This window comes from Onychostoma macrolepis, chromosome 01 (assembly GCF_012432095.1).
Source record: "Onychostoma macrolepis isolate SWU-2019 chromosome 01, ASM1243209v1, whole genome shotgun sequence".
Classification (NCBI taxonomy): domain Eukaryota; kingdom Metazoa; phylum Chordata; class Actinopteri; order Cypriniformes; family Cyprinidae; genus Onychostoma; species Onychostoma macrolepis.
In genome coordinates this window covers 10,931,841-10,959,677 of record NC_081155.1, presented here as the reverse complement: position 1 = coordinate 10,959,677, position 27,837 = coordinate 10,931,841, and the positions used below count along the sequence as shown (strand labels likewise).

The window sequence follows — 27,837 nt, the reverse complement described above, 5'->3', positions numbered from 1 at the left end:
GTAGGTGGCAGAAATGCACTTTTCAGTGGGTTTGTCAACCACCATTAAAAGTCAAAGTGAAAGTAAAATCCACAGGCTTGTTATGAAAGCAGAAACATCTTAACACGAATATCAAAGTGCTGAGTTTTCTTCATTTCGATTTTCTTGATGGGACTTAACAGATCTCGACATTATGAAGACCACACATCTTTAGATGTGTTTCCACAGAAGTGAGTGTTCAGTGTTACAGTGTTACAGGACTATTGACGAAACAACGTTGAAGCAATGGCTTATATTTTCATTTTGTGCTTTTCTACCTGGTGCTGTATCCCATCCCGTTGTGTTTTTGGACAGTTGTTTTTTTGCAAATTATAATTAGTATATTATAATTGTTATTTATACACAATTTTAATGGTTTAAAGTAGACATGAATTTGCGTTCAGAAGGCCGCTTTACTTCCGTCTTAGAAAAGACAGACAGACGGTGATATGCTGATGTGACAATCTTTATAAAAACAGTAGTTCAAGTCTTCAGATGTTTATAGCTTCTGACATTTACAGGATTTTACAACATGATTGACATCGTTTCCTTTTCTAGATTTATCAGCACAATATAAACTGCCTGGACAGGAGGAATACTGACTGCATAATGTGGTGTGGTGTGATGATATTTGCTAGTTTAGGCTATTATTTTTAGTCTTTAAGACTTTCTCATGTAAAAGAGCTGGCAAACAGTATGATTTTGAAAGTCTTGAGTAATTGATATTGATTTTACCGAGCGTGTTTGAACCTACCACAAACTTATGAACAATTGGGGGGGTTTGCATATTTTCATGCACAAATTACACCATTCTGTGATTTCCTCAGAATGAATTATGATAGAATCATTTTAGCTAATTTAGCATAAATATTCAGTAAATCAACAATCAATCATTATCACAGTCAGGGGCCGACTTAGTGATTTAATTGGGGGCCCTAAGCAAATTCCAGATCCAGCTACAATAGCCTGTGTGTTCTTTTCCTTTTGTAACCCTTTTTTGCTTCAGGTTTATTTACCCCTTCACATTACAGTATCTTTAGGAATCAGTAATTAGTTAGTAAACCTGATGTTGTTCTAAAGCTGTATTACCATGTGGGGGCAGTTGTGGCCAAATGTGGGGGTCCCCCTCTGGCCCTAAGCGACCGCTGCCTACTTATTGGTTAAGTCCACCCTGATTCTAATGTTCCTTCATGTTTATTTCAGTTCAGTCTAGAAGCAAAGGCCAAATTCATCTGAACCCAGCTGTGTGTCCGTGAAGAGTGACCGGTCAATGGATCCTCCAGATAACTTCAGTGGACAGAGCGGTCCTATGTTTAGGTAAAAACTGTATTAAACATGGATTGATTCTTCGTAAGTCTGTGATAAAATTAAAAGTTATTATTTTATTGTGGATGCAGTGAAATGCCCCACAATCCCAAATCCTGAAAATTTTCAGAGAATGACTTACAGTGAATCCTTCATTTAGCATAAATATTAAGTTAATTAACAGTCAGTCATTATCACAGTAGCCATGTTTACACTTTTTTGTAATTCCTATTAAAATCATTCCGATTGAAAGATTCGGTGGACTGTTAACACGAGACGTTATATGATCCGAATGACAACAAATAGCCTACAAATCCCCAGAGGAAAAAACGCCCGTGTTTTTTGCATTAATATTTGTAATAGCTGCTTGCGCTTGCTTAGAATAAACAAACTAATATTTGACCCTGGACCACAAAACCAGTCTTAAGTGTCAATTTTTCAAAATTGAGATTTATACATCATATGAAAGCTGAATAAATAAGCTTTCCATTGATGTATGGATTGTTAGGATAGGACAATATTTGGCCGAAATACGACTATTTGAAAATCTGGAATCTGAGGGTGCAAAAAAATTAAAATATTGAGAAAATCACCTTTAAAATTGTCCAAATGAAGTTCTTAGCAATGCATATTACTAATCAAAAATGAAGTTTTGATGTATTTATGGTAAGACATTTACTAAATATCTTCATGGAACATGATCTTTACTTTACTATTTTTGGCATAAAAGAAAAATCGATAATTTTGACCCATAGAATGTATTCTTAAGCCCAGCGGCTTAAGACTGGTTTTGTGGTCCAGGGTCACATAATTTCTTAATGTTAAAGCATTGAGGGATAAAGTAACAGTACGACCCTCCGTAATGCAGCTCTGAAATGAATTGCATTGTGATACTAAAAAGTTTTACTGTACTTAAACAGAACAAATAAACGATTTCTTACCAAGAGTTGCTGAAATCAAAGGAGCGTTGCTTTATGAACACGGAGAGTGATCGCAACGAGCTCTATCACAAATAACATTTCCAAGCGTGTTTTCGTACATTATTCATGGCGTGACTCGTGAGCACTTATAAATTCAAGCAGATTGGAAATTATGAATCTGTAATAAATAAATTCAAATGACAAAGGCTAATTTTGGTCAAGTTGTTTATTTTCATTGAGCTATACTGTCACCATTGTGTTGTTTCTAAACTGAAAAGCTGAAAATTGTGCTTCATTTCAGATCCGTTCTCCACTCCGGTCATGAGAGCAGATATAGCAGTTCATTACACAGCAAGCGTTCTCCATTCTGATGTGTTTTTAACCGTATAATTTACTTTTTAACTTCTACCTCCACTGTTTCTCAGTCTCTACTGTAGTGTCAGTGTCCCCAAATTACAGAATGCCGCAAAGTAATTGGTTTAACGCGTTTACATGGCAGAATTAAAATTTAGTTCAGTTTATAGAAAGGTTTATTCCACCCCTCTCAAACCGATTACAAGTTCATTCGGTTTGGCCATTTTTATTCCAATTGACCTATCGGTAAGCCCCGCCCCCCTTAGTTACTGTTGCTCACTGTCTTACAATGACAGCTGCAGTGTGAAAACCTTGTCCCATGATGTTTTTGCACAATTTTGGACACAGAAGGCCACCAAATGGGAATTAAATATTCCGTGGAGGGATTTATAAAATATTTGAAAATAAATCTGGTGGGTAACTCGAAGCGAGGGATTACAGATCTCAATACAAGCGTGAGAAGTCTCATATTACGGTCATCATGATCACGGATGACAACATGCAGGATCAACACTGTTCATGTATTGCAGGCTACGATTAAATTAATGTACATTTAACCCGTTTAATATAGAGAGGCACTGAAATGTAGACCTTTGTTTGTGTGTTTTTGACCTACACTGTACAAGACGCGAGAACAGTCCGCTCTTTAGGTTTGTACATCAGCATGGACTCACTAACTTTAACGTTAGCTAGTTTTAGCCAGAGATACCTTGCTGAAGCACAAGATAACATTAACGTTCTGCTTGAGCAGATGAAAATTTTAAGTTGATGAGTGTATTACAACCAGAAAATGAACCTTTTTGTCTTCATTTGTATTGGGGGTGAATACTTAGGGACATTTTGCTGTTTTGTTTGGATTCAGGAAATGTAATTAAATAAATTATATTGCCCATCCTCTCAGGATACCTGGAATCAGTGTTACAAGTACCCCAGACACATCGTTTTTCCATTTTTGAAGCACAAACCCCATGAAACCAATGCGACCTTCGGATCTTCTAATGTTTCTCTATGGCGCTGAAACCTAAAGATGTCCGAGTTCCGCTCCCCGTGCAACTGATACTCGACTGCCATTGGCTAGTCTGCGTCCGAGGGGAGGGGCTTACTGATAGGTCAATTGGGGTGTTTATATGGACCTTTTTAATTCGGATTGGACTTTTAAACCAATTACAATGCTTCATGTAAATGCACCTAGTGTCTAATTCTAACTTTCTTTCATGTTTTGTTTTAGTTCCGTCCAGAAGCAAAGACGAGGGTCATCTGAACCCAGCTGTGTGTCCATGAAGAGTGACTGGTCAATGAATCCTCCACTTAACTTCAGTGGACAGAGTGGTCCTATGTTTAGGTAAAAACTTTATTAAACATGGATTGATTCTTCGTAAAGCATGTGATAAAATTAAAAGTGATTATTTTATTGTGGATGCAGTGAAATGCCCCACAATCCCAAATCCTGAAATCTTCAGGCACCAATGTCCTGATTTCCAGAGAATGACTTACAGTGAATCCTTCATTTAGCATAAATATTAAGTTAATTAACAGTCAGTCATTATCACAGTAGCCATGTTTACACTTTTTTGTAATTCCTATTAAAATCATTCCGATTGAAAGATTCGGTGGACTGTTAACATGAGACGTTATCTGATCCGAATGACAACAAATAGCCTACAAATCACCAGAGGAAAAAACACCCGTGTTTTTTGCGTTAATATTTGTAATAGCTGCTTGCGCTTGCTTAGAATAAACAAACTAATATTTGAATCCCTTGCATTCATTCGAGCGCTCAGTCATGTGGCCAGAACACATACACAGTCATAGAAATTATACAGCCGTCTTCTATCGGACCACACACACAAACAAATTGATTTCTCGTTTGCAGTTTCTAATAACTAAGTTGCACAGATATATCTATCAGATAAAATAAACACAATATATCTTGATCTCAGTAGGCATGGGCCCGTATGAGATTCTGACGGTATGATAACCTTAGATAAAAATATCACGGTTTCACAGTATTGTGATTACAGCTCTAAAATATGTTATTTTTAAATGTCTGGGTAAAAAACAACAACGTTTTTTCCACTGAACACAATACATTTTATTTTTAAGAAACATACAGAACATTTTGGAACGGTAAACATGTCAGGCTAAATAATTCAAACAAATAATTGAATTCTTGTTAATTAAATTACGTGCAGTCACTTAAGTGAGCCTAAACCTGCAGCTCAACAATAATCAGAACATAAATAAATTATTTTCTGTAAAAAAAAAAAAATCCTTCTAAATGAAAAAAAAAAAAAAATGCAGTCACTTAACCTAAACCTACAGCTCAATAATCAAAAACATAAATCAAAACGATTTCTGTAAAAAATAAAAAATGCCGTCATTAAACCTGCAGCTCAACAAGGTTTTTGGAGTTATGCTCACTTTCTACACATTCATCTTTCAGTCCAAGTTATGAGCGGTGAGGTACAAAGATGTGTGCACATACACATAAGGAGAGCGCGAGTGTGTCACACACACACACACACACACACACAGGGTCTCTCTCCGGTATAACACTCAAACAGTGGCAAAGACACCTGAGCTAGCAGTTTGTTTGTTTTTTTAAATGACGTGATTTTGAACAGATGTAAACAATGGCAGGAGGCTTAAAATTATAGACATGATACCAGCTAAATTTAATTATTGTACTAAATCGCAGAAACGTAGTACTTTAGTCTGCTATTCCCCGCTCTGTGAAGTAACGTGAGGGAGGAAACTAGCTGATGTTAGCTAGTTAATTAGCCATGTTATCTGTCTCGGTAGCAAGCCAAATAGTATTTATTTCAACACTGAAACAACCGGCGAATGGGTCTCTGTCTTGATCGAGGGTGAAAGAGGGAGAAATGAAGAAGACACAGATATATCGTTTAGTGATGGGTCGTTCTTGAACGATTTGTTCATTTTGAACGAATCTTTAATGTGACTCGGGAAGAACGAGTCGTCTCAGGGAGTGATTTGTTCAGTCGCGCATGCACAACATCCTATAGGGTCTGTACTGGAATTAGTTCACCTGTTTCGAGTCTTCGGGTTTGAGTCGTTCGTTCATCACGTGACAGCCTCATACACTAACCTATGCAGTTGATTAGTTGATTAGAATTGATTAGTTCCCCTCCCAGTCTTCGGGTTTGAGTCGTTCGTTCTTTTGTCACGTGACGTGACAGCTTTGGGCAGAGAAATTAGTTAATTTACAACCTTCCTTACAAACGGGTGCATAGTCATTATTATTATTATTATTATTATTTACTCGTAGAGTTATGTGATGCATTTCTGGTCTCAAATTATTGCTTTTAATTTCTGTCACGATGGTTCTTTTCCATAATACTGAATGTAGTAATAAAGATAATAAAGAGTTGGTTATGCTTTAATTTATTTATTTATTTATTTATTTTGGATTCTAATCTTCATAAAATACAATACCTTGTTGTATTTATGTCTTTTGAGTTAACCCTTTAGATTAGACTATAGTGTTACTGACTATACTTTTGTAACATATGACACTTTAGACATTAACACTGTGTACACACACTCTTGAATTGTTTTTTTATTGTTTATTTTTGTGCCAGAAAAAGCTTTAGCAAAGAGGATAACTATTCCAAAATGAATTAAAACAATTTAAATAAATAAATATAAATTTATATTTATTATAAATAAATATTCATATTCAAAATGTTATTTGCTTTCACTTTATGTCATTGTGTCCTTTTTGACCAATCTTCTTATACAAATATTAGACCAATATGTCAAGTCTGCCTAGGAAAAACAATTATACCAGCAAAGTCAAAATTGGAGTAAAAATGAACAAACTATAAGTGCTTTGTAATTTTAGGCTTGGATTTTTTTATTATATAGTTATATTATATGTTTATTGGTAGACAAAGACAGTGAAAGAACAAATCAATCAATATTTTATTTATAACAGGGTTTTATTTATTTATAAAATAACACAGATCCTCAAGAAACAGTAACAAAAACAGTGATAGAAATGAACAGACCATTTTTATTTCTAGGAAAATGCTTATTACACACATTTTGATAATTTTATGATAATTCTTAAATATGATCCAACATACAAAAAATACAGTTTTACTTTATAGTATTTTACTGATCCGGCAAGTGGTCACGTGACAAAAGAACGAACGACTCAAACCCGAAGACTCAGGTGAATGAATCAATTGTCTTTCCGGCTCTGACTGCATTGGTTAGTAGTGTATGAGGCTGTCACGTGATGAACGAACGACTCAAACCCGAATGCTTGTCAGATAAGAGGTGAGGTGAGCTAATCAAGACCCAGGTAAACGATGAATTAATCTTTTCTGTTTCTTATAGCATTATAGTTTTGTATTGTTTGTAGTGTGATGAACGTTTGCATAAGTAGTAGATGTGTTAGGGAAGTAGCACGTAACATTTTAATTATATTTTGCTAAAATGAACGAAATGACTCGAAAAAAGATTCGTTCATTTTGCTGAACGAGACTCAAAGGTCAGAGTCAGTAAAATGATCCAAACTTCCCATCACTAATATCGTTTGTGTAGGACCTGGAAGTATTTATTTAGCGATCGGCGCCAAAACGAAAAATTCCTATATGGCAGACTTCGTCTTTTTCGACGGGGGAAAAAGTTCCAGGGATTCACCTCATTCGGCCATCGTCCTACACACTAGTGTTGTCACGGTACCAAAATTTCAGTATTCGGTACCGATACCAGTCAAAATCCACGGTTCTCAATTTCGTTACCACATGCTAATTAAAAAACACATTATTTTTAATAATAAAGTCAAACAAAAATAAAATGTGCAAAAATCAATGCCATTCTTTATACTTATAAAAAAAAGTTAAAAAAAAGTATGAAAAACAGTAAACAGTAAAGTTTCACCCAAATTTAATTTGTCTTTTAATTAATGAAATTTAAACACATTTTATTGTGAATGACTTGCAGTGAATCCTTCATTTAGCATAAATATTAAGTTAATTAACAGTCAGTCATTATCACAGTAGCCATGTTTACACTTTTTTGTAATTCCTATTAAAATCATTCCGATTGAAAGATTCGGTGGACTGTTAACACGAGACGTTATCTGATCCGAATGACAACAAACAGCCTACAAATCACCAGAGGAAAAAACGCCTGTGTTTTTTGTGTTAATATTTGTAACAGCTGCTTGCGCTTGCTTAGAATAAACAAACTAATATTTGAATCCCTTGCATTCATTCGAGCGCTCAGTCACGTGGCCAGAACACATACACAGTCATAGAAATTATACAGCCGTCTTCTATCGGACCACACACACAAACAAATTGATTTCTCGTTTGCAGTTTCTAATAACTAAGTTGCACAGATATATCTATCAGATAAAATAAACACAATATATCTTGATCTCAGCCAGTTGATCAACATATCATCATATCGCCATCATTTCTTAAAGATCCCATGGCATGAAAATTTCACTTTATGAGGTTTTTTAACATTAATATGAGTTCCCCTAGCCTGACTATGGTCCCTCGGTGGCTAGAAATGGCGACAGGTGTAAACCGAGCCCTGGGTATCCTGCTTCGCCTTTGAGAAAATGAAAGCTCCGATAGCTCAATCTGGAATCTTCCCTTTATGTCGCCATACGGGGAAAGGTTACCTCCCCTTTCTCTGCTTTGCCGCCCATGAGAAGATGAGCTACTATCGTGCGAGGCGAGCGCAATATTTTTTTTTTCCTCGAGAGACATCATGGCTTGCAAACGAGCGAAGCATGACAGTTGCTCAGTGTTTGGATGAACAAATGAACACCAAAGTATTTTTTTAGTTCCTTCATCCGAGCCTATGAAGTGTAACATGTGTAACATGACGTCAATATACGTGGACATGGGCAACTTTGTCATTTAAAAAAATGATCCTGAGAACAGTCTTCTCTAAACTACAAAGATTACTGATATAGATGCTAATACAGCTTTAGAACCATAGCAAATCAGAGCAACATGAAAAGCCAACAATGTAGGCTAGCACTAGCTACATGATAATAACTGTAACAGCATACATAAACAAACAAACAAACCAACTAAAGTACCGTATCCAGACACAATATTTTAAACTAACCATTCGGAGACATCCTGCTGTAGCCGCTGAGTTGCAGCTTCTTCATCCGGTGCTTCTCCATCCAGATCAGATTCTGTGTCAAACTGAAAAGCTTGAACGACTGTGTGTCTACGAGCCATTGCTATACATCCACTGTCAACATTAGCGCATGGTACCATGGCCGCAAGCTGGTTAAGGCCACACCCCCACCCTCCACCTTGCCCCGCCTCTCTCCTCCTCATTAGCATTTAAAGCTACAGACACAGAAGTGGCACGTCCTAAGAAAAGCTCATTGTGGGACTGGCTCGTAGTGGCTGAAATTCTGCACCAAGGCTGAATTTTGGGAAAGAGACTTCAGATACAGTACTAGGGTACAGTCAGTGTCCCCAAATTCCAGAATGCCGCAAAGTAATCGGTTTAACGCGTTTACATGGCAGAATTAAAATTTTGTTCAGTTTATAGAAAGGTTTATTCCACCCCTCTCAAACCGATTACAAGTTCATTCGGTTTGGCCATTTTTATTCTGATTGAGGTGTTTATATGGAGCATTTTCGTTCGGATTGGAATTTTAAACCAATTACAATGCTTCATGTAAATGCACCTAGTGTCTAATTCATGTTTTATTTCAGTTCAGTCCAGAAGCAAAGACGAGGGTTATCTGAACCCAGCTGTGTGTCCATGAAGAGTGACTGGTCAATGAATCCTCCACTTAACTTCAGTGGACAGAGTGGTCCTAAGTTTAGGTAAAAACTGTATTAAACATGGATTGATTCTTCGTAAAGCATGTGATCAAATTAAAAGTGATTATTTTATTGTGGATGCAGTGAAATGACCCAAGACTCCAGTGTGTACGTGCAGATGTGTGCGTAATGAGTGCGTAAGAACAGGTTCACGCAAAGTGTACTTATACGTAGGAATGTGTGTAAATATAAGCACAGCTCTGAGCATGCTTATGCAGAGAATGTAGTGGTGGTGATTCTACAAAAAGAAAGTGCTGGCGCGTGTTTCTCAGTGTCCTTTATTTTCAAATACTTAATAATTTCATACAGTTCAAGCTAGACATTTGCATAATTGATGTGAAAAGCTATAAAAGACAGCAGGGAAGTCATTTGAAATGTAACTATAGTGTCATGGCTGATCTCACTTTGCTGGAAGATTCAGCAAACCGTGCACTGTGCAGAGAACGTGTTTTCAAAGACTGCGCTGATCTGTTCACTGAGAGCACAGAATCGCTTCTCCGTCAATACTGCTTTCTTTTTCATGATTTCGGTGAGAGCATATACATTCACGTGATTTATAAAGGGAGGTGTTGTCACACACATGGTTTATTGGGGGTGTTTCTGAATGCAGAAACGTTTGATAAACACAAATTTTGTTTGATAAATAGTTATTTTTGTACTTACGTTTTAAATTTTATTTGTAGGACAAAATATAGATGCACTGTTGAAGAATGAGGGCCCAGGAATGTAATATCACAAGCAAATGCAGATGTAACCATTAGTGTGCACTAAGTTATACAGTACTGCATCATCCCTGACACATATTTCCATTTTTCCAAAGAAAAACAAATCCTGAAATTTACAGACACAAATGTCCTGATTTCCAGAGAGTGACTTGTGGTGAATCCTTTATTTAGCATAAATACTAAGTTAATTAACAGTCAGTCATTATCACAGTCATTTATAATGTTCCTTCATGTTTTATTTCAGTTCAGTCCAGAAGCACAGACCAGAGTCATCTGAACCCAGCTGTGTGTCCGTGAAGAGTGACCAGTCACTAGATCCTCCACGTAACTTTAGTGGACACACTGATCCTAAGTTTAGGTAAGCACTGTAATATACATATTTTTGATTATACATTTTTATATTACATTTATGGATTTAACAAACATTTTTGCATTGTCAGTATCCTGTCACACATGTTCATTCTTTCTTTTTTTTTAGTTTTGTGTTGGTTTTGATTCTGTGAGTGTTTTGCTGGTGTGTGTTTGGAGCATAGTGGTCAGGATCCGGTCCTTTCTGTCTGGTCTTGTTTTTCTGGTGTTGGATCCTGCCACTTGTGCTTCTTGTCATATTTCCGTTTGGATGAGCACATAGTGTCTGTGTTTATCATGGGCTCTTCTGTTTGTTCTCAGTCTAGTGTCTTGAGCCAACCCCCTCATTCTCCCTGTCAGTTCATTTGCTCCACCTGTTTTCTGTTTGAGCTACAGGAATTAGGGATTTTATTTAAAATGTTATAAAATCATATGAAAAGTATAAAATATATACTAAAAAATGTAATACAGCTGCAGTTATTGCAAACATTATTTCACTCCCCTACAGATTTAAAAATCTTTCACAATCCATCACTCCTCAGCACACTAGATCCCACACTGAGTGGTTTTACTGAGCTTTACTGTCTGAAAATACTCTTATTTGCAAAAAACAAAAAAATATTCTTATACTGTTAAAGCTTCTTATCTCCTCTACTATCCTGTAGGCCTTTCTGTCACGCTCTGCCCTTGAGATCTACACATAAACAAAAAACTGCAAATTATATTCTAATAAAACAAATGCCAAGTTATCATAAAACTCTAGATGGTGCAGGTCATTAATGCAAAACGATTATATTCACAGCATTAAACTACTTGGCAAAAGCTGATTGGTTCCTCTGAAACCCTCCACCTTCCCCAGCTCCACCTGTATAGATCTGCTACGGGTTATTATACTTGTGTATGCTACAGTATGTCTTAAATACTCTCATATACTTAAATACTTGTGTTTGCTACAGTATGCCTTAAACACTTACAGCACCACATTGGCATGTGTATTGCCAGTAGCAAGGTTCTGTACTTGCTTTGCAGCAGCAGCAATATTCTACAACAACAATAACCAACAGCAGCAGCAATTCAACAGCAGCAGCGTAGCAGATCTATTCCACCAACACCGAATACATTAACATTGTCAAATCCATCACGAGAGTTGTCATGATAGAAATACATTTATTTACAGCCAAAAAAGTTACTGCATATGAATGATTTATATTGATGTCCAATAGGGCTGCAACAAACGATTATTTTGATAATCGATTAATCTAACGATTATTAGACAGATTAATCGACTAATCGTCGATTATTTCACTGATTAATCAGTAGACTTTTTTGATTATTCAGCTTTTGCAACTAGTTAAAATATTAAGTTACACATATTCTAACATAAATAAAGGTCACTTCAGCTTTAGAAAAGCATATTATGTAATTACAATTATTATACAATTAATTGGTAACACTTTACAATAAGGTTCATTAGTTAACATGAACTAAGAATGAACAATACTTCTACAGCATTTGTTAATCTTAGTTAATGTTAATTTCAGCATTTACTAATGCATTATTAAAATCACAAGTTGTTTGTTAACATTGGTAAATGCACTGTGAACTAACATGAACAAACAATGAACAACTGTACTTTTGTTAACCAACATTAACAAAGATTAATAGTTAAATGTAATAAACGCATTGTTCATTGATGTTAATTAATACATCAATGTTAACAAATTATACCTTATTGTAAAGTGTTACCAATTCATTATACAAATAGATGTATTTGGCACACAAAATGAGATGACAGACAGAGACACTCTCTCACCATTTAATTAGCTACATGAAAAAGTAACCGAATGACACATCTTTCACATTCTGCCTAACATCTCCTTTTGTAAGTCATATAGATAAGAAACAAAATAAAGGTAAGTGATAAGACGCTTTGGATAAACTATTTTATTCACAACATAATGTCTTAAAATACCTTACAGGGTTATGATAACCAAAACAGTCCTGAGCTAGATCAAGCTTTGATCTCTGTAAACCAAACTATCACTTTAATTAAATTATTTTTTTCCCACTAATAAAAATATTTTATCATTAGCTAGCTCCACACTGGAGAGATGCTTTACAGAAAATCAAGTTGATCAACACTGACTCTGGTTTTTCATGTTTAATACCGTAAAGCTGCTTGAATTAAGGCTATCTATTGCATAAAGTACTAAGTTATATATATAAACATGATGTGACCGGACTTTACTGGAGTAACGCTACGTTACTGAAAAGCAGAGCTCATGCAAACATCCACATCGTTGTAATCAGATGCATTTTTAACTGCTGCTTTCACACTGCTGTCAGTTTTTGTTGTGTTTATTTCGTTACTGAGAGGAAAGCGCGCAATATATATTTACATATACATCCAAACACCGCTCAAGTTCGGACACATTTTCTCTGAAGCGCTATGTCGGTCTTCTTCTCTTGAATTGCATCCAGGAGAGCTGAATTACAGTCTTGCACTACAGCGCCACGCTGGTCAAACCGCAGTATTGCAGGCTCTTACATTAGGTCATATGAGATCAAACGACTACTCGACAACAAAAATATTTGTCGACAATTTTTTATTGTCGACGTTGTCGATAATGTCGACTAATCGTTGCAGCCCTAATGTCCAATTTAGTGGACAGATGATTAATCAGAATTTCCTCACAATCTAAAATTTAACAATGGTGTAACTCCTTGATGTCACAACATGTTTTTTATTAGCAAGAGTCTCCTAGAATAGAAGGAATGGATGGATATTCTGAAGTGGCTTGGCATTTCTGGCTGGTCATCAGTTATTTTGGATTGGAGAAAAAAAATCACATACAATGACTTATATGCGAGGGTTAATGTACTTGAAGTGTGCACCAAGCGATAGGAAAATAAAAGTATTGGATTGGGACACAGTATTGGCAGATACTCAATATTCATTGACTCAGATCATATTAGGGGCATAAAAACTGGTCCGGACATCCCTAACTGGAATACATTTAATCACTGTATTTCACACGCTGATCTTTCTTTGTTTCTCTAATTTCGTAATTTCTCTAATGTTGTGTTAAACCTTTGAATAATAAAGACATGTTGATATTATGACTGATTGTAATATAATATCACATCCTTATACTGAACGGTCTTGATTAAATTAAACGAAGATCTCTTAACAAACTGTTTGTTATACTACAATAATACTACATGACGTGTGCACATATTATGAACTATGAATATACAAATTCTAATAATTTGTTATTTATTCTTACAGCCATCAACATGCTGAAGCCCTCAAGACATTCAGATCAAATCTAAGGAAGAAGTTTGAGTGTCTGTGTGAGGGAACAGCGACGCAGGGAAACCCAACACTGCTGAGTGAGATCTACACAGAGCTCTACATCACAGAGAGTGAGAGTGAAGAGATCAATAATGAGCATGAGGTGAGACAGATTGAGACTCGATCCAGGAGAGCAGCAACAGAGGACACAGCCATCAAATGCAGTGACATCTTCAGACCTTTACCTGGACAAGACAAACCCATCAGAACTGTGCTGACAAAGGGAGTCGCTGGCATTGGAAAAACAGTCTCTGTGCAGAAGTTCATCCTGGACTGGGCTGAAGAGAAAGAGAATCAGGACGTCCAGCTCATATTTCCACTTCCTTTCAGAGAAATCAACTTGATGAAGGACAAAACACTCAGTCTTTCGGATCTAATGCATATTTTCTTTCCTGAAACCAAAGAAATTAAACCATTCAGTGGTGAATATAAAGTTGTCTTTGTTTTTGACGGTCTGGACGAGTGTCGTCTGTCTCTGGATTTTCAGAGCAATGTGAGGTTGTGTGATGTAAGTGAATCAGCCTCAGTGGACGTGCTGCTGATGAACCTGATTGCTGGGAATCTGCTTCCCTCTGCTCTCATCTGGATCACCTCCAGACCAGCAGCAGCTGATCTCGTCCCCTCTGAGTGTGTCCATCGAGTGACGGAGGTGCGAGGCTTCAATGAGCCACAGAAGGAGGAGTACTTCAGGAAGAGAATCAGTGATCAGAGTCTGGCCAACAGGATCATCTCACACCTGAAGTCATCCAGGAGCCTCTTCATCATGTGTCACATCCCAGTCTTCTGCTGGATCTCAGCCACTGTTCTAGAGAAGATGATGAAGAAATCATGGAAAGGAGAGATTCCCAAGACTCTCACTGAGATGTACACACACTTCCTGATCATTCAGACCAACATCAAACATGAGAAGGACTATGAGATGAAAGTGAAGGATGAAGACATGATAGTGAAACTGGGAAAACTGGCTTTCCAGCAGCTTGTGAAAGGAAATCTGATCTTCTATGAGGAAGATCTGAGAGACTGTGGCATTGATGAGACTGAAGCATCAGTTTACTCAGGATTGTGCACTCAGATCTTCAGAGAGGAGTTGGGTTTGTATCAGGGAAAAGTCTTCTGCTTTGTTCATCTGAGCATTCAGGAGCATCTCGCAGCTCTTTATGTGCTGCTTTCATTCCTGCTGGACAAGAGAGATGTGCTCAATGAAAACCTCAGCTCAAATCATGCACACGAGTTCACATGTCACACAATATCTGACCTGCATCAGAGAGCCGTGGACAAGGCTTTACAGAGTAAAAATGGACATCTGGACCTTTTCCTCCGATTTCTTCTGGGTCTCTCGCTGGAGTCCAGTCAGACGCTCCTTAAAGGTCTTCTGACACACGTTGTAAACATCTCATACAGTGAAGAGAAAACGATTGAGTACATTAAAACAAGAATAAGAATGAATCCCTCACCAGAGAAATCCATCAATCTGTTCCACTGTTTAAATGAACTGGGTGATCAGTCTCTCGTCAATGAAGTCCAGAAGTATGTCAAATCTGGAGGTTTGTCAGGCGTCAGATTGTCCTCGACACAGTGGTCAGCTGTTGTCTTTGTTTTGTTGACCTCCGAGCAGTTGGATAAATTTGATTTGAGTAAATACATTAGCAGAGAGCAAAACCAAAACCTCATGACACCTGATGAAGTTCTTCTGAAGCTCTTGCCTGTCGTTGAAGCCTCCAGATCAGCAGAGTAAGTAGCACTGAGTTTAATCTTCAGATGTGTGTGTTGTAGTGCAGTGTTTTTCTTTTCTCTGTTGTCAATAGTAGTATTAATTTTCACAGATTATACACTTAGACACGTAGGTGTCTCTTCCTTTCCACACTAACAGTGAACATGAGATTAAGATGCAAATTTCAAGGATTGGGTTTTGAATGTCTGTCACTTTTGTTTTCTGTGAATGTCTGTGAAACCTCGTCTATTGCTCTTCAGTGAGAATATCTCTAATCTACTAATATAGTGAACTTTGCCTGTGTGTAAGTCTGTACAGTTATGTATTTGTGAATTTTATGGTTGTTGTTTTGTGCTGTTAAACTTTATTTAAACTGAGAGAGTGAAGTGTGTGTTGTTCTGCAGGTTGAGCATGTGTGGCATTACAGATGAAGGTTGTGCTGCTCTGAGTTCAGCTCTGAGGCCACGTACACACTGCAGATAAATTCGGTTGTCAGTTCACCTTTTACTCCTTAATCGCGTTCTTTACACACACAATTCACTAAAATACGGGAGTGACAACCACATTCGACAACCGCATTAACTCCTGAAAAATACAGGTAGTGACAATCGCATTTACAGAAATTCTACGCAGTGTGTACAGAACTGAACTGAACAACTAGTTGTTATTGACGTATTTGAACGTGTGTCGGTGTCTTTGTCTGTGTGTGAGATGCAAGAAAATAACTGTGAAAAAGTCTTAACTTAGCTAGCTTTTTTCCTAATTGAAATTCTTATCATTAATATTTATGAATGACTGGCATACTACTTTACATTATAATCTGTCTTTCCTGGTGTATATGGCAAATATAGGTACAGATACAGATACAGGTAGCTCAAATAGTAAACCATTTTGAAGAATTTTTACACATCTCTTTTACATAGATGGACAGTTTAATTTAACTGAAGCTAAAGGCCATATAACACAATGCTCTGCTCTGGTCCAGAAGACCTGGAATGTAGTGCAGAATGTGTTTGTAGCTTTTATTAATCATTATTTTACAATGATTTCTAAAACTGTGCTCCAGATGGCCAGTCCACCACTGGCCCGAACTTCTCACAGATTTAAGAGATGTTTTTAACATTAACCCTCAGGCTGTTTTCGGTCATTTTGACCCGGAGAGAATTTTCTTTCTCCCGAAAATGTTACTTAATGTTATCGCATTGGACTAAGAATTACTGACTTTGTTCACACAGGGCATAACTACTTCCACCGCAAAATTTGTTAATTTTCATTAAACATTTTTTATGTTATTAAGTCTTGTTACACTTGTGGTGTTCCCAGTCAAAAATTACTGGCATTCAAAAAATTGCTTATAAATCTCTTGTTATGCAATATTATCACATAATGTTGGTATCGATCTTTAGAATTTAATTTTAGCATTTCGGTCTGTTTTGCTCATTTACAGTGAATTTACTGATGAAGGTTTTCCTCCACATCATATCATCAGCAACACTTCATCCACTTATTGCTTTGGATATTAATAATGGTGAAGTGTTTGCTGAAAGAAAAGAATAATTGCACCACAGAGAAGCTGTGTATTATTTCCAGCTACAACTAAACAAACTCAACAGATGCAGTCCAGCGTCATGAGTGTGTGTAAGACTGAGCAAGGCATCGCTTCTCCTGGCCATGAGTCAGAAATTAACAGGGCTTTTGACTAAAATGCACAATTAAACTAAATCTATTAATGCTGTTGCTAATAAATTAAAGTGAAAATGAAATGAATGTTGCTCTCTCTTGATTCTTTGTAGCTCAATAATATTAATTTTCAATAATATTATGCCTAAGATATTTTTCTAACACTCTTAATTTGTGTTCATGTTGGCAACTTAGCAATGTTGTTGTTAGATTTGGCAACTTTTTAGACGACATTTAGAACCTTTTTTTGGAGCTTGGCACCTAGCAACAAATTTAGCTGTTTTTCAAATTTATTTGGCAACTTTAGCAACTTTTGAACAGTGACTCAAACAATAAAAAAGTGCATATGTTTGCTCTGAATTACACGAAAAGAGTTCAGCATTGAACAGCTATCTATCAGTTTGGAGAGAGCTGGAGAGATGTGTTTAGCGGTTCACACGTCTGAATGAAGCTGCTCGCTGCAATCGTTCAATAATGATTGTTCATTTATAATACACACCGTTATTAGCTTGTACCTGTAATTGTTGATCAGTTAGGAAGCATATTAACTAACTAGCAATACACTGCTTAAAACCTGTTTAGATTGTGTAGTTTTACCAGTTAATAAGACAATAACATGTCCTTGTTCAAATATATGTAACTGATCATTAATTCATTATTAGTATTTAAAAATATTCCCAAAAAGTGAAGAGCTTGAAGAAAGTCTGCACGCTCTCAAACACCAAAGAGTCACAAGCGAGATGAAAGCATATTGAGCTAATTGTGTTGGGTCAGTGTGTTTTCTGATTGATCACGTGATCTCTTAAATCATCATGTGATTTCTCAAATTAAGATGGCTCCTAGCTCTATTGTCAGCTTGACAGTGAAAATGGTCAACATGTGACTCAAACGTTTGCCTTGTTTTTATTCAGTAAGTTGCTCAATATGCTTTCATCTCGCTTGTGACTCTTTGGTGTTTGAGAGTGTGCGGACTTTCTTCAAGCTCTTCACTTTCTGGGAATATTTTCTGGTCTGCGCACCTCAGTTTGATTATTTTGAAGACGCGGTGAGTCTCCGGCTGCTTTCCTGTATTTAAAAAGAAAAATATCTGATCATAAAATAAATGTTTATATTTCTTTCACAAATAATATGTATTATGTTTATAATACTTTTACAAACAAATTTAAATAAATTAACATATTTCAAATAATTTTGGTGAGATGTTTAATCACATATTTTTTCATTAAATGCTTATAAAACAAGAGATGGCCAGTCAGTTTGAGTTATTTTAATGTTGTATTTTATGCAATGACACAGTTTTGCGCCGTGGTTATGTATAATGTCACATGAAAAGTTTTCTGTTTTTAGTTGAAAATGGTGTTGTGTGAACGTCCCCTTAGACATGAGCCAAGATAATAATAATACCTCCTGAGATCAAACACACGCAGATTTAGCATTTAATCATCATAACCATAATCATAATTCGTTCATATCATAATCATTAGGGATGTGCCCGAAGCCGAATACATTATTCGGAAAGGCACGGATAATGGCTTCAAAACGAATAACGGATTTATCCGAATAACAGAAAAAAATATTCGGCAGAAATAATCACGTTTGCTGGAACAGCACTACATTAGTGAGGTCTGCGGTTGTTAAGATTTGTGCAATAATAATGGCTAGTGCTGCTTTGATAGCGTTTGACACAGTTTCGTACAGATAATATCATGGTGATCATTGCGTTTGTCGAACGAATGTGGTCTCCTCAGCAATAAACTATCCGCGCGCTCCTTGTTTGATTCCTGCCTGTCAGCGCCGGCGAAGCAGTGTTGCCAGATATTGCTACAAAAATCAAACACAACCAATCTCCTGAAAAATGCACAAAAATAAGTCTAAATCTTGTATTTTGCAAATAGGATACATAATGTCTAACCTCAACCTTCTTCCCTCGACCTTCTTCCCACTTTATTAATGCCCTATTTACTTCATTAACGCTGTTACATTAAGTATTAAAACAAGTCCAGTGACGCTAATAATAACTAGATCTGGCAACATGGCGGAGCGGAGGCTGCACTTGCGTCAAGCTCCTTCACTCCTGCGCTTCGCAGCTGCTGCGAGTCAGCCACATGAATTTATTCAGCGACATCATTTTAAATAATTCTTCATATGTTTTCAAATTTTATTTTTGAACATGAAACATTTACAGAGGTCTGGACCTCATAGCTGGCTATGGGCCTGGATGTGTAAACTGAATGAGTGTAAACTATAGCCTGTATGAATGAAATGAGCGCAAGCCTCGTTGGGGTCTATGCGTGTCTCTCAGAAATCAGAGCTTTGTCTGGAGTTATATCAACCCGACAAAAATATCCTAAAACAGTCCTAACTTCAAACCTTTTCGAAATCCAACTGTAAAAACGCATTACATTAGCCCTTTTCGTGAATGGCATTACATTTAATTATACAAGATGAAGAAAAGCGATGTTTGATCAAGGCTTTTGGAGGGTCCAAATGATTTGTTGCGCTCTGTTGATAAAAAAAAAAAAACTCGTTGCTAAATGATCACAGATCTACTAGTGCTGTTATTTAAGATTGTGGATGCTTGTCTCTTGTCAAATTTGTACACAAAGTTTCACTGTAAAATAAGAAGAATAAAGTTATTTTTCTTTTGATGAAGTTTTAAATAGAAGATATTTACAAAGTTATTATTTTAATAATAAAAAAAGAATATTTTCTTTAGTTATTCAAGGCATATGAATGAAAACTATGAATCGAACGGATTTGCATTTAAAATGGTATTTTCATGTAATTTGACGAACTTCCTGTTTAAGCCACCCCACTTCCGGATCTATCCGAATACAGATACAGATACAGATACAAATCATTTTGAGATTGCCACAGATACAGATACAAATAATGGCTCCGCTGCACACCCCTAATAATCATAAGTTGTTTTTTTCTGCTGAACTGAGAGTGAAGAGTGTGTTGTTCTGCAGGTTGAGGGAGTGTGGCGTCACAGATGAAGGTTGTGCTGCTCTGAGTTCAGCTCTGAGATCAAACTCACATCTGAGAGAACTGGATCTGACTGGGAATAAACTAGGAGATGCAGGTCTGATGCTGATCTCTGATGGACTGAAGGATCCTCGCTGTAAACTGGAGAAACTCACGTAAGATCATACATTAATCTCAACATGAAAATGTAAATATGATCATTTCTGAATGCAGTGTCTTCAAATTTTGGCACCCTTGGTAAATATGAGCAGAGCAGGCTGTGGGAAAATGTTTTTATTGTTCGTTATCTTCATATTGTTTATTTGTCTGTCATTCAAAATTTTCACAAAATATTCAGTCACCAATCATTTTATTTACATTTTTCATATTACATCTTAAATATATTATAAGCACAACAAGAATAATATGCATTTTCTCTTGATTCTTTGTAGCTCAATAATATTAATTTTCAATAATATTATGCCTAAGATATTTTTCTAACACTCTTAATTTGTGTTCATGTTGCCAACTTAGCAATGTTGTTGTTAGATTTGGCAACTTTTTAGACGACATTTAGAAACTTTTTTTGGAGCTTGGCACCTAGCAACAAATTTAGCTGTTTTTCAAATTTATTTGGCAACTTTAGCAACTTTTGAACAGTGACTCAAACAATAAAAAAGTGCATATGTTTCCTCTGAATTACACGAAAAGAGTTCAGCATTGAACAGCTATCTATCAGTTTGGAGAGAGCTGGAGAGATGTGTTTAGCGGTTCACACGTCTGAATGAAGCTGCTCGCTGCAATCGTTCAATAATGATTGTTCATTTATAATACACACCGTTATTAGCTTGTACCTGTAATTGTTGATCAGTTAGGAAGCATATTAACTAACTAGCAATACACTGCTTAAAACCTGTTTAGATTGTGTAGTTTTACCAGTTAATAAGACAATAAAATGTCCTTGTTCAAATATATGTAACTGATCATTAATTCATTGTTGTATTTAAAAATATTCCCAAAAAGTGAAGAGCTTGAAGAAAGTCTGCACGCTCTCAAACACCAAAGAGTCACAAGCGAGATGAAAGCATATTGAGCAAATTGTGTTGGGTCAGTGTGTTTTCTGATTGATCATGTGATTTCTCAAATTAAGATGGCTCCTAGCTCTATTGTCAGCTTGACATTGAAAATGGTCAACATGTGACTCAAACGTTTGCCTTGTCTTTATTCAGTAAGTTGCTCAATATGCTTTCATCTCGCTTGTGACTCTTTGGTGTTTGAGAGTCTGCGGACTTTCTTCAAGCTCTTCACTTTCTGGGAATATTTTCTGGTCTGCGCACCTCAGTTGGATTATTTTGAAGACGCGGCGAGTCTCCGGCTGCTTTTCTGTATTTAAGAAGAAAAATATCTGATCATAAAATAAATGTTTATATTTCTTTCACAAATAATATGTATTATGTTTATAATACTTTTACAAACAAATTTAAATAAATTAACATATTTCAAATAATTTTGGTGAGATGTTTAATCACATATTTTTTTCATTAAATGCTTATAAAACAAGAGATGGCCAGTCAGTTTGAGTTATTTTAATGTTGTATTCTACACAATGACACAGTTTTGCGCCGTGGTTATGTAATGTCACATCACAACATCATTTAGCAAATTTTAGCAGTATATCGACCTGCCTTTAGCAACTTTCTTAGAAAATAAAATGGCAACACTGCTTGCAGCCTATAGACTGAAAACATAACACAGATTTCTCACAAATTCGCATTTTTATAGTTTACACAGAGATAATAACTGTATTGTTTCCAAAGAAACTGCATTTCAACCCCGTTTTCAAAAGCTTGTTTTCAGGCCCCAAAACATCTTTGTCATGTAAATAAACAACCAAAACACATGAAAAGTTTTCTGTTTTTAGTTGAAAATGGTGTTGTGTGAACGTCCCCTTAGACATGAGACAAAATAATAATAACACCTCCTGAGATCGAAAACACGCAGATTTAGCATTTAATCATCGTAGCCATAATCATAATTAGTTTCATATCATAATCATAAGTAGTTTTTTTCTGCTGAACTGAGAGTGAAGAGTGTGTTGTTCTGCAGGTTGTGGTCTTGTGGCGTCACAGATGAAGGTTGTGCTGCTCTGAGTTCAGCTCTGAGATCAAACTCACATCTGAGAGAACTGGATCTGTCTGGGAATAAACTAGGAGATGCAGGTCTGAAGCTGATCTCTGATGGACTGAAGGATCCTCGCTGTAAACTGGAGAAACTGTGGTAAGATCATACATTAATCTCAACATGAAAATGTAAATATGATCATTTCTGAATGCAGTGGCTTCAAATTTTGGCACCCTTGGTAAATATGAGCAGAGCAGGCTGTGGGAAAATGTTTTTATTGTTTCTTTATCTTCATATTGTTTATTTGTCTGTCATTCAAAATTTTCACAAAATATTCAGTCACCAATCATTTTATTTACATTTTTCATATTACATCTTAAATATATTATAAGCACAACAAGAATAATATGCAAACAAGACACACTAACCAGAACATCTACACCAGTCAGTGATTGTTTGATCCTTGACCATCATGAAATGCAAAGGCAATCCAACTGAAAAACAAACAAATTATTCTCATGTCAATAATTTTAGCACACATTTAGGGGAAAAAAATATATATTTCACCTGTTGTTCTCTAATTTTACTTCAGTTTAAAATGATATTTTTGTGAATATTTGTAATGAAAGACCAAGAGGATAAACGGTCTGTTTTGCTCATTTACAGTGAATTTACTGATGAAGGTTTTCCTCCACATCATATCATCAGCAACACTTCATCCACTTATTGCTTTCGATATTAATAATGGTGAAGTGTTTGCTGAAAGAAAAGAATAATTGCACCACAGAGAAGCTGTGTATTATTTCCAGCTACAACTAAACAAACTCAACAGATGCAGTCCAGCGTCATGAGTGTGTGTAAGACTGAGCAAGGCTTCGCTTCTCCTGGCCATGAGTCAGAAATTAACAGGGCTTTTGACAAAAATGCACAATTAAACTAAATCTATTAATGCTGTTGCTAATAAATTAAAGTGAAAATGAAATGAATGTTGCTCTCTCTTGATTCTTTGTAGCTCAATAATATTAATTTTCAATAATATTATGCCTAAGATATTTTTCTAACACTCTTATTTTGTGTTCATGTTACCAACTTAGTAATGTTGTTGTTAGATTTGGCAACTTTTTAGACGACATTTAGAAACTTTTTTTGTAGCTTGGCACCTAGCAACAAATTTAGCTGTTTTTCAAACTTATTTGTCAACTTTAGCAACTTTTGAACAGTGACTCAAACAATAAAAAGGTGCATATGTTTCCTCTGAATTACACGAAAAGAGTTCAGCATTGAACAGCTATCTATCAGTTTGGAGAGAGCTGGAGAGATGTGTTTAGCGGTTCACACGTCTGAATGAAGCTGCTCGCTGCAATCGTTCAATAATGATCGTTCATTTATAATACACACCGTTATTAGCTTGTACCTGTAATTGTTGATCAGTTAGGAAGCATATTAACTAACTAGCAATACACTGCTTAAAACTTGTTTAGATTGTGTAGTTTTACTAGTTAATAAGACAATAAAATGTCCTTGTTCAAATATATGTAACTGATCATTAATTCATTGTTGTATTTAAAAATATTCCCAAAAAGTGAAGAGCTTGAAGAAAGTCTGCACACTCTCAAACACCAAAGAGTCACAAGCGAGATGAAAGCATATTGAGCAAATTGTGTTGGGTCAGCGTGTTTTCTGATTGATCATGTGATCTCTTAAATCATCATGTGATTTCTCAAATTAAGATGGCTCCTAGCTCTATTGTCAGCTTGACATTGAAAATGGTCAACATGTGACCGAAACGTTTGCCTTGTTTTTATTCAGTAAGTTGCTCAATATGTTTTCATCTCGCTTGTGACTCTTTGGTGTTTGAGAGTGTGCGGACTTTCTTCAAGCTCTTCACTTTCTGGGAATATTTTCTGGTCTGCGCACCTCAGTTTGATTATTTTGAAGACGCGGCGAGTCTCCGGCTGCTTTTCTGTATTTAAGAAGAAAAATATCTGATCATAAAATAAATGTTTATATTTCTTTCACAAATAATATGTATTATGTTTATAATACTTTTACAAACAAGTTTAAATAAATTAACATATTTCAAATAATTTTGGTGAGATGTTTAATCACATATTTTTTTCATTAAATGCTTATAAAAGAAGAGATGGCCAGTCAGTTTGAGTTATTTTAATGTTGTATTCTACACAATGACACAGTTTTGCGCCGTGGTTATGTAATGTCACATCACAACATCATTCAGCAAATTTTAGCAGTATATCGACCTGCCTTTAGCAACTTTCTTAGAAAATAAAATGGCAACACTGCTTGCACAAGCCTATAGACTGAAAACATAACACAGATTTCTCACAAATTCACATTTTTATAGTTTACACAGAGATAATAACTGTATTGTTTCCAAAGAAACTGCATTTCAACCCCGTTTTCAAAAGCTTGTTTTCAGGCCCCAAAACATCTTTGTCATGTAAATAAACAACCAAAACACATGAAAAGTTTTCTGTTTTTAGTTGAAAATGGTGTTGTGTAAACGTCCCCTTAGACATGAGACAAAATAATAATAACACCTCCTGAGATCGAACACACACAGATTTAGCATTTAATCATCGTAGCCATAATCATAATTAGTTTCATATCATAATCATAAGTAGTTTTTTTCTGCTGAACTGAGAGTGAAGAGTGTGTTGTTCTGCAGGTTGAGTTATTGTGGCGTCACAGATGAAGGTTGTGCTGCTCTGAGTTCAGCTCTGAGATCAAACTCACATCTGAGAGAACTGGGTCTGACTGGGAATAAACTAGGAGATGCAGGTCTGAAGCTGATCTCTGATGGACTGAAGGATCATCGCTGTAAACTGGAGAAACTGTGGTAAGATCATACATTAATCTCAACATGAAAATGTAAATATGATCATTTCTGAATGCAGTGTCTTCAAATTTTGGCACCCTTGGTAAATATGAGCAGAGTAGGCTGTGGGAAAATGTTTTTATTGTTCGTTATCTTCATATTGTTTATTTGTCTGTCACTCACAATTTTCACAAAATATTCAGTCATCAATCATTTTATTTACATTTTTCATATTACATCTTAAATATATTATAAGCACAACAAGAATAATATGCAAACAAGACACACTAACCAGAACATCTACACCAGTCAGTGATTGTTTGATCCTTGACCATCATGAACTGCAAAGCCAATCCAACTGAAAAACTAACAAATTATTCTCATGTCAATAATTTTAGCACACATTTAGGGGAAAAAAAAAAATATTTCACCTGTTCTTCTCTAATTTTACTTCAGTTTAAAATGATATTTTTGTGAATATTTGTAATGAAAGACCAAGAGGATAAACGGTCTGTTTTGCTCATTTACAGTGAATTTACTGATGAAGGTTTTCCTCCACATCATATCATCAGCAACACTTCCATCCACTTATTGCTTTCGATATTAATAATGGTGAAGTGTTTGCTGAAAGAAAAGAATAATTGCACCACAGAGAAGCTGTGTATTATTTCCAGCTACAACTAAAAAAACTCAATATTATTATTTTAATGTTGTATTCTACACAATGACACAGTTTTGCGCCGTGGTTATGTAATGTCACATCACAACATCATTCAGCAAATTTTAGCAGTATATCGACCTGCCTTTAGCAACTTTCTTAGAAAATAAAATGGCAACACTGCTTGCACAAGCCTATAGACTGAAAACATAACACAGATTTCTCACAAATTCACATTTTTATAGTTTACACAGAGATAATAACTGTATTGTTTCCAAAGAAACTGCATTTCAACCCCGTTTTCAAAAGCTTGTTTTCAGGCCTCAAAACATCTTTGTCATGTAAATAAACAACCAAAACACATGAAAAGTTTTCTGTTTTTAGTTGAAAATGGTGTTGTGTGAACGTCCCCTTAGACATGAGACAAAATAAGAATAATACCTCCTGAGATCGAACACACGCAGATTTAGCATTTAATCATCGTAGCCATAATCATAATTAGTTTCATATCATAATCGTAATCATAGTCTGTGTTGGAGTAATTTTTTTCTGCTGAACTGAGAGTGAAGAGTGTGTTGTTCTGCAGGTTGAGTGATTGTGGCGTCACAGATGAAGGTTGTGCTGCTCTGAGTTCAGCTCTGAGATCAAACTCACATCTGAGAGAACTGAGTCTGTCTAGGAATAATCTAAGAGCTGCAGGTCTGAAGCTGATCTCTGCTTTAAAAGACGATCCACATTATAAACTGGAAACACTGCAGTAAGTAGTAATGATTCATATATCATATAATAATGTCATTTAAACTCAATCCTCAGTACAGATGTGTGTCAGCTGTAATGCTCCATAATGCATCTCTTACTGTGTTTCATTCTGTACTGACAGCTGTTAAATGATGGTGAATATGGATCACGACAGACACATTGAAGCCCACAGAAACAGCAGAACTGAAGTCACGGTGATCCAGCGCTGAAGTGTGTGTGTGTGTTACAGGAGTTTACAGAGGCACTGTCACGATTTCTGGGATTTTAACAACACCAGCTGCACACAGACAAGAGCAAGACAAAATTTAACATTTATAAAGTGTCTTTTATTTTTATCTATTCACAATAAAAACTCAAAATTGAAGAAAAACAGGACGCTCTTTCTGATGCCTCCAGTCTCAGATTTTTTTCATCTGGAGCACATCACAAAAATGAACAAACAAATAAAAAATAAAACTTTCTATTGCTTCACACACGAGAGCTCTCCAGCAGATCCTGAACAGTGAGGAAGAATTCAGCTTCACAACAAGACTGTGATTGTGATTATGATTGTGATTATGATTACGAACGGTTGTGTTTTGAAGAGTGACATGATCCAGCAGAGGATATCATTTCTTATGAGGAAATCATTTATTCATAATTACATTAGTTACCATGTTAAATCTAGATAAGCATGTACATGTTTTACTAGTTGTGCTATTTCAGACCTTTATTGCCGTTTTAGACCAGTTACTGACAGCAGAGGATTTGTAATATTGAGAATGAAATATGTTGTCCTTGATACACAGGCAACTTTTCAGTACATCTAAATACCACAAAACAAGTATATTTTATGCTGTATAAAATCAAAATTCTATATGCTTTATAATAAGATGTACATATAGCAATATGATGTAAAACTAAGTGTGTTACTAACCGATATTATTGTAACAGTTTGTTCTGAATACAGTGTAATGAGACTGTAGTCATTAATAATGTCTCCAGAGCCTAAACACACAATCTGAGGGTTAAGCTCTAATATGTTTAAAACTATCTTTATATGAATGTAAAGATTTTGTACGTAAGAGTTATTAAACTCTTCTTCAGTGAAGTTGAGCTGAGTTTCGTTTGTGGGTGAATCCTGGATGAAGATGGTTTTTAACGTCTCTGTCAAATGTCTTGGTCAAGTTTGCTCATCTGACGAGGAAAAATAAGTTATTTTATGACATAACTCCAGTTCTTACATCATTATTATTTTA

The 27,837-nt window shown here is 35.9% G+C and overlaps 1 protein-coding gene across 4 annotated transcripts; it reads left to right on the top strand.

Annotated features, from left to right (window-relative positions):
• The first annotated feature begins 44 nt into the window (after positions 1-44).
• Positions 45-27,694, top strand: LOC131541098 (NACHT, LRR and PYD domains-containing protein 3-like). 4 transcript variants are annotated; one of them, XM_058776633.1, is made up of 11 exons: positions 45-209; positions 1,222-1,335; positions 3,826-3,939; positions 9,326-9,439; positions 10,406-10,519; positions 13,799-15,595; positions 20,228-20,398; positions 22,329-22,499; positions 25,033-25,203; positions 26,427-26,597; positions 26,721-27,694. In XM_058776633.1, exons 2-11 carry the CDS (start codon positions 1,289-1,291, stop codon positions 26,725-26,727), a joined length of 2,877 nt encoding a protein of 958 aa, XP_058632616.1. In that variant the 5' UTR covers positions 45-209; positions 1,222-1,288; the 3' UTR covers positions 26,728-27,694. The 4 variants fall into 4 exon arrangements, with proteins under 4 accessions (XP_058632616.1, XP_058632625.1, XP_058632634.1 ...); XM_058776642.1 differs by lacking the exon at positions 3,826-3,939; XM_058776651.1 differs by lacking the exon at positions 9,326-9,439.
• The last annotated feature ends 143 nt before the right edge of the window (positions 27,695-27,837 follow it).